The sequence below is a fragment of the Python bivittatus genome, unplaced genomic scaffold (assembly GCF_059951505.1).
Source record: "Python bivittatus isolate LINGU-HERP-01145 unplaced genomic scaffold, Pbiv_v1 ctg000350_np1212, whole genome shotgun sequence".
In the NCBI taxonomy this organism is placed as follows: domain Eukaryota; kingdom Metazoa; phylum Chordata; class Lepidosauria; order Squamata; family Pythonidae; genus Python; species Python bivittatus.
Window position 1 is genome coordinate 23,560,367 of NW_028277074.1, and position 12,045 is coordinate 23,572,411.

General features: G+C 39.1%; 1 protein-coding gene across 8 annotated transcripts in view; it reads left to right on the forward strand.

The window, feature by feature from the left end:
• The window catches only part of AGPAT3 (1-acylglycerol-3-phosphate O-acyltransferase 3), an 80,097-nt gene extending 73,671 nt beyond the window's left edge, over positions 1–6,426 (forward strand). For 7 of the 8 annotated variants that reach the window (XM_088144717.1, XM_088144718.1, XM_025165497.2 and 4 more), the window contains 4 exons: positions 1,290–1,392; positions 3,201–3,276; positions 4,395–4,593; positions 5,795–6,426. In XM_088144717.1, the coding sequence (XP_088000843.1) occupies positions 1,290–1,392; positions 3,201–3,276; positions 4,395–4,593; positions 5,795–5,883 (467 nt within the window). In that variant the 3' untranslated portion in view covers positions 5,884–6,426. The other variant, XM_088144720.1, reaches the window with a different exon arrangement.
• The last annotated feature ends 5,619 nt before the right edge of the window (positions 6,427–12,045 follow it).

The window sequence follows — 12,045 nt, forward strand, 5'->3', positions numbered from 1 at the left end:
GGTGCGCGAGTGTGATGGGGTGCGGAAGAGATGCAGCATAGGTCAAGGAGGGTGCACAAGATCGGGGAGGGTATGTGAGGGGGGCATGAGAGGCATGATGAGGGTCAGGGAGGGTGCATGAGGGTGCGGGTCAGGGAAGATGCATGAGGGTTGGGGAGAGTGTGCAAGGGTGAGGCGCAGGTTGGGAAGGGTTCACGGGATGCGCAGGTGGCCAGCATGATGCAAGGGCAGGGGAGCTGGGGGAGGGTGTGCAGATGGGGGAGACTTACCCAGCAACTTGGACATTCCCTGCCAGCTTCCCCATTGAGTTTCTGGGGAAGCCAGCAGGGAACGTTGCAAGTGGCGATCAACAACGTTGATTGTGGGCGCTGCCACCGGTCATAAGTGCGAACCAGTTGTCAAGGGCCCAGATCGCGTTCAAGTGACTGCAGGGATGCTGGGACAGCTGGAACTCCAAGGACCAGTCGTAACCACCATCGTAACTTTGAACGGTTGCTGAACTAATGGTTGTAAGGCATTGTCTGCATCCAAATCAGAATTTGAAATCACCATCAGTTCATGGCTTTCAGTCCCGTTATTGTAGACAGGTGAGGTTTTGGCATTATCCAAACCTAGTAAAAGAACAGGAGCAAGTATGTAAGTTATTACAATATAGATGTGCCTGACCTATCCACTCGTTTGTTAGAATGGCTGCACAGTCAAGATTCTTCATAATCTGTCTGGCAAATAGAACACACAGTAAGCTTACAGAATGGTGGGCTTCCAGATTCAGGTGTACCGACAGCTGGAGTGCAAAAATCTGCATGTGATGGAATGTATCTACAAAGAGTGGATAGCAACAGAGAGTGAGGCTATCAGGAGGGAAGAGATGCATTCCAGGAAGGGAAAGGAGACAAAAGACAACACAGTCCACAGGGAGAGCGCGGAAAGCATAAGAGGTTCAGGATAGCTGCTCCCTAGAATCTCCCAGGGTATCTCCACTAGTCGCAGTAGTACAGATTTAGTCTGGCAAGTTTCTCTCTGTATGGTGTAAGCAAATAAAGGAACTTTACTCAACTGGACTGTTTCCCCGCTGTTCTTGGGTTAGGCCTTGACGCTGCATGACCACTAGAGCTCTTTGCTGCCACTAGCAACCATTATATCTGAAACATAGATACAATAGTACACACACACACACACATTTAATATATATAATAGTATATATATTTGTGTCTTTTAATATAATTAATAACCAGTTGAATTCCAGCTGTTTGAATATTGAAATAATAATGTTATCTTTCTTGCATTAGTTTCAGCAGTATATGATGTAACATTAAACTTCAGAGGAAACAAGAACCCATCCTTACTAGGAATTCTGTATGGGAAGAAATACGAAGCAGATATGTGTGTCAGGTGAGTGCGTGAGCATGGTTCACAGCTGAAAGCTGTCACTGTGTCCAATTATTGCAATAAAACTGCCACCCTCACCTCTATACTTTCCCATCTTTAGCTTTTCAGTTTGGAAGAGATTTGTTTTAATATTAATATTAATATTAGAGGATAGAGGCAAACATATGCATCTAAGATAGTCAAATTCTTTAAAATGTGGTCATTTACTTTCTATGTTGTTTCACTTGGTTTTAGGTTTAGTATGAAAGCTTAATATGGTCAGTAGATATACAACTTTCAAAACTCCAAAAATTTGTCTTATATAAAATACACCTTGCAAAAGTGGAAGAGGGCCTTCTCCTGGGAATTTATACTCAGCCTCCATTCTCTCTTTCTATTTTTAAGAAAGGAATCAGGACCTTAGTGAAGTCTTTGAATTTGTTTGAATGTGATAAGGATCTAACAGATGTTGGCCATGCCGTCTTGGGATTGGGGGACTTTAAATCAATGCAATACATTTTCCAGAAGACACATTTCCCTTTCTGTATAAAAGAAATGCTTTTTTTCCATGTTCACAATTGGCTTCAGATAAGAAAATTGTTCATTAGATGATCTTTGCCATCGGCTCCCTCTAGTGGCAAATGTATTGCAGGATGTGACAATACAGTTTGCACTGACAGATAATTTAGAGAGCTCTATGCAGAGAACAGGAATAGGGATTGGTATTGTCCAGCAAGGGAAAAACGAATAGCTTAGCCATATATCTTACTGAAGGTTACAGATGTATGCCACTTTTGTAGCCATTTAGGTTCAATGTGGATATTCTACAAGCAAAATATTCAATGGATGGCCGTGTTCAGACTTGTACACCTTTCAGCAACCTTCTACATAACTATGAATAAACAGTGCAATCCTATATATGTTTACCCAGTAGTAAGTTCCATTGTGTTCAGAGGGTTTTATTCCCAGGTAAGTATGCATAGGGTTGCAGCCTAAGTAAATTTTTGTAAGGTTCATCTGACACATAAAATCTTACAGAGGCTGTGCAGAAAATTTAGCAAAGCTAAATCAGTTTCACTCCATAGGGCTACTCTGCCAGGAGCATTTCCAGCACAAGACCAGATGAAATGATTGGAAGTTCACCTAAACAGGTTTCAGGGGGCTGCATCCCAGGATACTCAATGGTTCAGGTTCTTATATTGCGCAGGTTGTTCTCTTTGCTGCTTCTCTTGTGCAAGAATTCATGTAAAGTCAAGATTTCAACCAGATGCTCAGAGCTCAGTCTTGTCACCATGACATTTCATCTTTTGATGTTAGATTGTCAGCAGAATCAGGGAAGATAGGTTCTTGGCATAGGAGATAAGAAAAAAATACTTCAATTCAGGGAATATAATTTCACCACTCATTTCTGAAGTGAGAATTTCTGAGGTTAAGTCATTGTTTGTTTCAGATTTGACAGTGATTGCTCAAGAGTGTAAGAATGGCATTTTGCCATCTGCAAAAACATTTTTTTGTTATGAAGATATTCTAAGACTGAGACAGAAAGTAATATCTACTCTTAAGTACAATCTAAGTGATGGCTGTATTGAATTACTGCTACATTTTTCATATATCACCTCTTGTAGCTATGTTCAATGCAAGGGTGCATTCATAAAATGCATTTTTATGGATATAGAGGTATAGTAAAAGGAGACAGAGAGATGTTAACATCCTGGTTATTTGTACCCAGCATTCCAAAATACACGCAGCTTCTAATTCTGAAGATATTTTCATATTGTATTTATTGTCACTTTGATAAAAACTCTTTATTGAACCTTTTTTCAACAACCTAGGAGGTTTCCTTTAGAAGATATCCCTTTGGATGAAAAGGAAGCAGCGAAGTGGCTCCATACACTTTATCAGGAAAAGGTAAATGAGTTGTTTGCATTTAAAATCTTGCAGAGCTTTGTGCTACAGAATGATTTTTTTAAGGAAAGACAGTATTGATAATTCCAAAAAAAATTTCTTCTTTAAGTGCAATGGGAAAATTCTGTAATAAAGATCTTGCATGGTTGTTTGTGAAGTTATTAAAGGGGGTTAATAAAATTGTCCTGCTATCATATCTGTGTAATTACTGTATTTCTTTAGGGCCATGCTCCTAACTTGATTTGCCCCAAAGTCTGCTATTAGCTTTAAAATAACTTTGAAAGACCTTAATCACATCTAGTTGATCAGTAAATATATGTACATTTTCTCAATGGGCCAGATTTTTTGGTATCATTGCTATATATTGGATTTAATTAAATATCTTATTACATTTCATACTATAATTTATAGCATGATCAAAAGCACTTCTTTCCTTTGTCTCCTTTGGGAGATTGAAATTAGTGTTATCAAGTGTGGGCAATCCATGACCTTATGGATTGCCTGTGTGCCCCCTCCCCCAAGTGCTTTGAAGCAGAAGTATTTTTGGAATTGCATCTTTTTCTTTTTCTAGATGCTTCAGTATCAGAGCCTGTATCTAATTTTGGGATAGTTTATCTTCAGTTTTAAGGGGGGAAGTGTTGGAGAATGGTGATCAAGCACACCTGAGTGGGTGCTGTCCTGTTTGTTGAGTTTTCATACAATTTGTCTGGGCCTCCTGAAATCATTCGGTTACTGCTGCTGGTGGCAGAATGTTTGTTTATACATTGAATTCATATCCTGGGATGGATGGATGGATGGATGGATGGATGGATGGATGGATGGATGGATGGATGGATTGATTCCTTTGTCTCCATTCATCCCCCTTTTGGTTCTGCCACTTTTGGAGAGTGTATGGAGTTCTCAGATCCTGAAAGTTGCCTGTCTGCAATCTACATATTGTGCTGCTCAGCTTGTTTTCCATTTTTTCCTCAGTTGGCTCACAGCTGGCACTTTGTAGGGAAGAATTCTACTGGCAATATCCTATCCCAACTGAAAAACTGTATAGTACTTACGAATATACTGGTATATAGAAGAAAGCATAAGTAATTAGATCATTAAAAAAACTTATTTCTCTCCTCAAGGATGCCTTACAAGAGAAGTATAATCAAGAAGGCGTATTTCCTGGGCAACAATTTAAACCTCCCAGAAGACCATGGACTCTCATCAACTTTGTCTTCTGGGCTACTGTTCTTCTCTCTCCTCTTTTCAAATTCGGTTTTGGAATTTTTGCAAGTGGATCACCCCTTCTGATTCTTGCATTTCTGGGCTTTGTTGGGGCAGGTAATACAATTGGCTAGAGTTGACTGGAAATGCTGAATTGAAAATGTGCATGTGGCCAGTTGCCTGCATCTTATCAAGTGGCAGAGATCTAGAGATCTGTAATTTATGCAGAGTCCAGGTTTGAAGCCGAACAAGTTTTTTTTTTTTTTGGTCTGCGCTCAGTCATTACTGACCCTGCAGTGACTGCTTTGGACAAGTCCTTTGCAGTTTTCAAGGCAATTGTTTCGGAAGTGGTTTGCCAGAGCTTCCTTCCTAGAGCAGAGCCCAGCTGGCGAGCGCAGGAGGCGGGGTTTCCGTTGCTTCGCGCCCTTTTTCGGGCGAGCGCGGTTTCGTGCTTACCGGCAGCTGTTCCCGACTCCCGTGCAAGGCGCCGCCAGCATTTTTCCTCCCACTGGAGTGAGAGTACCCATTTATCTACTCACGTGAGTTTTCGACCTGTTGGGTTGTATTCACTTAAGTAGTGAATACACTTAATATACACTTAATACACTTAAGTAATATACACTTAATACACTTAAGTAGTATTCACTTAAGTCTGATCTGACTGCAAGACCATTCAGCCTATTGAAGTATCCTGCCTTAGCTCAGCTGGTGCTCAACAAGCTGATCTGGCTGCAAATCATCCATGTATGCTAAGAGCTTCAAAGATGCTCTTCCTTGCAAGTGAGCAATGCAATTCCTCTCTACCTTTTGATATTCAACTTAGCATTGGCACTTGTTCATGTGGGCTTAGCTGTACTAGTGAATCTAGGAAGAGGCCCCTTAGATAATAGGAATGGTTCTGAGCAAGGGTCTATCTCAACTAGTACAGAAGATTCTTTGGGATTTCCTGACCCATTTTTCTTCTTCCGAAGTGTTGTTCTCAAGTAAAAACTGTGGCAGTAGGATTGCTAGTAAATGGGGCTGTAGTATCCTGAATTGTTCTTTCCTTTTCCTAATAGCTGGTAGAAACATCATACATTTTGCAAAAAGTTGAATGTATGGTTAAATAATGCATATGCATATATTTCATTTTGTAAAAAATACAGATTTTATCTTGGTGTAAGATTTTGGTACTTTTTTTAAAAAAAACACAGAAATTATCCAATCTGCATGTGTTTGGAATCTGTTTGAATCTACTTTGTCCATGTACATACTTTTTGCTAGTGAATATTGAAATTACTCCTGGAATAATGCAATCTTTTTTCCTTCCTATATAAAGCATCCTTTGGAGTTCGCAGACTGATAGGAGTAACGGAAATAGAAAAGGGCTCCAGCTATGGCAACCAAGAATTCAAGAAAAAGAAATAATTTTACAAATGCATTTTTGACTATAAAAGACAGTGGTATCAAATTAACTTCATTGGAAAGAAAGACACTTAGAAAACTTATCTTTTTTTCTTATTAACTGATAACTAATAATACTTGAGCCAAGACTGAAGAATTTGGAAGATTCAAGAGACATGGAAAAAGTTGACTACTTACCTGATTAAGGATCCTTGTATTTGTAGTTTTTGAAGAGAAATCTGGGCTAACTTCATGTTTTTTGTTTTGTTTTGCTTCGTGGCAGATGGGAGGATGAATTAACAGAGGGAAGTACAAGCATCTTCAGATAACTGTTTATCTTTCAAGAATGTCACACTTGCTTTGCAAGAGAAACACTTGAATGTTTCTTCTTGCTAAACTAAAATCTCTGTTCTTAGGGTTTTTTTTAAAAAAAAATCAGCATCCAGTGCAGCAAACTACAGTGTCTAGTTTATTTACAGATGTTTCTCGGGGAGAAAAGCACTTGGAAAAAGCCGTATCATCCCTCCAGGCGTTTTATTTTAGAAGTATTTTTATTTTAATAATTATGACCTTCCACAAAAGCAGTGGTGCTTTCATGAAAGCATCACCCAACAGATAAATGCATTCTTTCAACCAGAACTTCCTAAAACCTAATGCAATTCTAGTCTCTTTCATTTTTGCACATCTTTCTACTCTATGTTGTTCTAATTAAAACTGAAACATGTTTAGCTCCGTTGCTTACATAGATACTGCTTTGCTTTTTTTCTTTCTTTGAAAACAAACAAAAAGTGACACGACGAGCCTGTAAGTTGGATCTGCGTATCTCAGAGTGCTCAGTCTCTAGGTCTTGAGAGTTTCTTCAAAAAGTCTCTTCTGCTCATACTCTTCTGCATGGCATGTTACGAAACACATGAAAAAATCAGCACCACGCTATGGAAAGATCTTGCATTGAGATCTAGGGGACAATGTTGTACCTCTAGGGCTCGAACCTGATACATGCTTCCTTGAAAATATGTTAATCTCCAATCAGAAAAGATGTTTTTCAAGTAAACATGTTGATGGGGTAGGATCTAAGTTGCTTGGTTATCTGTATACATTGCCATGTAAACCAACAGTTGCTTTAATACCTAAACATTGGAGGTTGGGGTAAGGTTATACCTTTTTTTAATTTTCTGCCACACTAACGTTACCAATAATGGTTTTTACTCTCTCTGGCTTGGAAATATATCTAGAGGAGCTAAATAGCTTTAGAGGGCAACTGTATCCAATTCCAGTGCATGGGTGGTGCCCCTGTTTGGAAAGCGGTGAGGCTGGACTGCGTGCCGGCCAAATTTAGACTCACATGGCAGCTCTTTAATGGATACTGTATGTCAGTGGTTAACCACCAGGAAGAAACCTCATAGAACCTGTGAGTGGATATCTTTAATATATAGCTGTGCTGACTGATGTTTGCAAATATTTAGAAAGGAAGTATTCACTTATTAGCATGTGGCCGTGGTTATCTTCTTATTTCAGTGCTGGGAAGAAATTTGACATCAGCTCACTACATACATACGTACATACAGAATCTGACTCAGCTTTTATAACTAAAATTCTTCATAAACTTAGAGTCTTATCTGATTTATATTATTAATTTTAATAATTCGATTAAATATTCTTTCATAGCCAGAGGTAAATATGTCATATTTTACCTTCAAACACTAACAATGCTAAAGTTCTCTGCCTTTTGTAGTTCATTTTAAGTGTTACCAGAGTGTTTTGGTTTGCAGTTTTGCAACTTGTCTCTAGCAGAGGGAACTACTGCAGCAAAGTTCAATGCACATTCGTTTATTTCCTGCATGAACACATGCACACTTAGAGAACAACTTTTTGCTGCATTGTTCCCCTTTGCACTACCAGACCCAGGATGGACAGTAACGCTTCCTACAAAGGATCCTACCCACCTTGTCTCTAAGGTCTGAGAGCTCTGATTAACTTCATTGGAAGTTACATAAGGCAATTTGGGGGAAGGGGCAGAATCCAGACATGACTCTCGATTATTCACTCAGTAAATAGGTTCTGTTTGGGTTTGTTTTTAAACCATTAAGAATGATTCTGTTTTCTGACTAGGCAAACAGATTTTTTTAAGCTTGATAAATAAGTCTTGTTTGTTGGAAGTGTTTTCCCCTTTGGCGAATGCAATATAATTGCTTTCTGACAAAGACATTGAAAATATTTTAACAGAAGCCAAGTAGAAAGGCCTTGTGTTTCCTGTTGCAGTTACAAGGAGTTCTGTGCTGGTAGATAAAAACCAGCTATTTTGACAGAAACAAATGGGACAGGGTGGGAATGGAGGGAGGGTCATTGAGAATAGGAAGAAAAAGCAGGTGTCTGCTTCCTGCTTTGTGCAGATAATGGAAGGTGGTGCATGCCTGTTATGGGGAGGAAAAACACATGTCACACTTCTGTTTTATTTTCATATCCTAACATACTGATCATACTTTGTTTTAAAACCATAGATTTTGTTTGAAATCTAGAAAGACGCATCCATTTTGAAAACTGAAATATACAACTGCACAATGATAGTCCATCTTTTTGGTTTGTCTTTCAGATAAAATCACATAAATAAGCAGAGTATATGTGAAAGAATATTCCTCAAAATAGCAGTGTATGGCATAAAGAATACTGTATCAGTTTATTTGGATTGGAACAGTAAGAATAGATTTTATACTTTCCACTACTTTCTTCTCATTTAATAGAACATAGCCTGTATATTTGACTATCAAGCCCTTTGAGAGCAATAATAAACAAAATATATCATAATTTTCTTTTCTTTTTCTTTTCTGGTCTTCATTATTAAATTTTGATCATCATTCAAATATGGCAATATTTCTCCCTTCTTCCTCTCCATTTTTAATGTTTTGTTTGGGTTTGGATGTATCGGGTTAAATTCTAGGTATAAATACATGAGGATGGGATTCAAAGAGCTACTTGAGGTAAGTGGAAGTACTTGAATAGGGGTACTTGAGGATTTTCTTTTTTCCTTTCCATGGCCAACATTACCCCATACAACAGGTAGGTGGGTTGGTGGGTGGGTGGGTCGGTTGGTTGATTGATTGATTGATTGATTGATTGATTGATTGGGTTAAGCCTGGTAATGTAGCTTTGTTGGAAGAACAAGGTTTTCTTGTTCATCAAGAAATGCAGCTTACCTTTTCCACTGCCAATTGCCTGTACAAAGCCAGCTGTACATTTTGTTGGAACTATACTGTTGGCTGCAAGCCTCCTGCAATTTGATGCAATCTGGTATCCTAATCCAGTTAGTTTTAATTTAGTGCTTTTATTATACCTAAGATTTTTAAAAATTACATCAGAACACTTGCCATGTACAAATCTCTAAACAATATTAAATCACTTCCCAAACAATAAAGTCACGATAGACTACTCAAATGGAAATTAATCATGGTTTAGAAGATCTGTATATTTTCAGTATCTAAATGAAGAGTACATATTTAGTTGCATTTTTACAAGTAGATTATTTCTTGAATAGGCTGGATTATACAGCAAGTGGATTTTGCAGGAGGGTGAATATTGGACACTTGTAGAAAGATAAAATTTCTTTGTCTGTTTCCAACTGCTTCTTATCATAGTTCATTGGTTCAGTGATATTGTTAAACAATGTGGGCTGACAGGAGAGTGTGGCATTTCTGGAAAAGAGCAGGGCTGCTAATGAGCCAGGCTGTGGCAGAGAATTCGGTCTGCATTCCTATTTATTTCTCTCCCATGTTGCTAACTTCCCAACTCAGGGCATGAGGCAAAATCACACCAGATTTTGTATGGGAACTGACTAGCATGCACCAGAGCAGCGTTTCTCAACCTCAACCCTTGCTGGCTGGGGAATTCTGGGAGTTGAAATCCACACACCTTAAAGTTGCTGAGGTTGAGAAATGCTGCACTAGAGCAGCAATAACATGTTTGACAATGACCCAGTATAAGGCACCTCCAGACAATTGGTTGATTGCATTCCTCTGCAAGATGGCACAAAAGTGCCCCAGCATAATTTGCTCTCTCCCCACAGCTAAGCTTTACTCTGCTTCAGTTATAAGGCTAGTAAGTGGTGCTCTCCTATTAATTTACTGTGGGGCAAGTTAGGGTGTAGCAATTGACAGATTTCCCTGCCAGTGAGGGGGTGGTGGTTTTACCAAATGGCCCCCTCCAGTGTGGGCTAGTGGAGGAGGCATGTTTTCATAGATCACTAGAGAGGTAAGCAGAGTAACCCTTGTCTGAACCTTTAAGTATCAGTACTGTTCTACCTATCTGCCTGTCAAACCTATGTAGAAAAAACATGCCTTGACTGGAAGGTCACTCCAGAGAGGTTCTGGTTTCCCACTTTCTCTAGCAGTGTTGGTACTACTGCTCTCCTGGTGTCATGTCAGTCCAACAGCACAAACCAAAGCCAAGGAGGGAACGTGACAGGGCGGGGGGGGGGGGCATATAGCAGTTATAAGCAGCCGATAGGAGGTGGCCAGATCCCAGCCCTGCCACTTCATCACCATGGTCACCTCCAAACAACACAGCATATAGCAAGACTTGTGTCAGGAGAAGATGGAAAACTACTTTCACAACAGATCAGAGAAAGCCAAAGTTAGCGGCCTTGGCTATTGGCTCGTTATAAGAAGACTACATTGTATAGATGCGTCTGTGAAAAATGGTTTGCAAGATACCTTCAAGAAAGTTGGGGTGATATGTACTTTTATACTTTACATTTAAGGATTATCAACCTCCAAATTCGACTTGATTCCTGGTGACTACATTCATGCAATTTTGGTTGTATTACAGAAGTAGTTTGCCATTGCTGCCTTCTAGAATTTTTTCCTCACAACTTCAAGTACTGTATATAGCCAAGAGCCCTGCAATTCCCTGGTGGTCTCCATTATACATATTAACCAGACCTGATCTTGCACAGCTTTCTGAGATCAGCTGAGATTGGTCAGGTGTCAGCACTGGAATTTGGAAAAAGAGTCCCAGGAGAAGACAATGATAAACAACTACCAAAAAATAGTCTGCATTAAAGACTACGCTGATGTGTCCATTAAGTCAACAGGAGGCAAGCTCAATCAAGATTCTACTTTTACCTCTTGCAGCTGAAGATATCTATGCTTCTATTCTCACCATTTCTTTCTCTGCTATCTTTCAACATGTTTGTTGCTAAAGTTTCTAAATCGGAAATCCTTTCTCATTTTTATTGTTATGATGTAGGGGTTTTATCACTAAAATAATATATAATACTATACTGTCAGGCAATGCTGAGAAGAATTGGTCATTGTAATTGGAGAATTGAAATTTGGGTCTCCAAGCTTCATTTCAGTATGGACTGGGAGCAACTGATCTCTTGGCGGCAATCACTTCCATTTCCGTCCTTAAAACCCATAAAATCTGTCTGGAATTGCAGTTTTTGAACTAACCAATTTGAATGCATGTTGGGGGGGGGGAAGGTTTAAGGAAGGGAATGTGAATAGGAAGCCTTCATTAAGCAAACTTCTCCCCTCCCCATCCTTAGAAGACACAGAAAATAAATTCATATTGGCCCAAAATATGGTGATATACAGCAGGGTTTTTTTTAGTTCAGGAGAGTTAAGGGTAAGAATGGGAGACTCCCAAGGTTTCCTGGTCTCATTCCCAACCTTAAATGCCTCTATTATCCCTCCCAAATGGGTTAAAATATTGTGACCTGCCCCTTCCAGTGATGTAAACATTCACCAGAAGGTCTGCTATGGCTCTCTAGAAGACCAGGAGGCTGAATTGTGGCCTTCAGCTCTCAAACATTGTTTAATCCTATTTTAATGCTCCAAGACAGAAGTCAGTGACACAACAAACAAGGACATCAATGGATTCCTATGACATCTCCAAATCAAAATCTACAAGCAATTAAAAATTGCAAAAATTGTATAAGATACCAAATACCTTACAATTTTTAGGCAAAAATGTTAAGTCTCATGGGGTTTTAGTATTCTCACATGACTTGATACAAGATTTTATTTACTTGTTAGACTAAAGATTCTGACATTCTTAAAATGAGATTGTCAGCTCATTTTAGAGAAATTAAAGATTTCAATCTATTTTTACTTTCTTTGGAGTCTGTACAAGAGAATGTGTGATGGCAGCTGAAAAGATTCTCAAACTCTACTGTAAGACGAAAGTACTCTC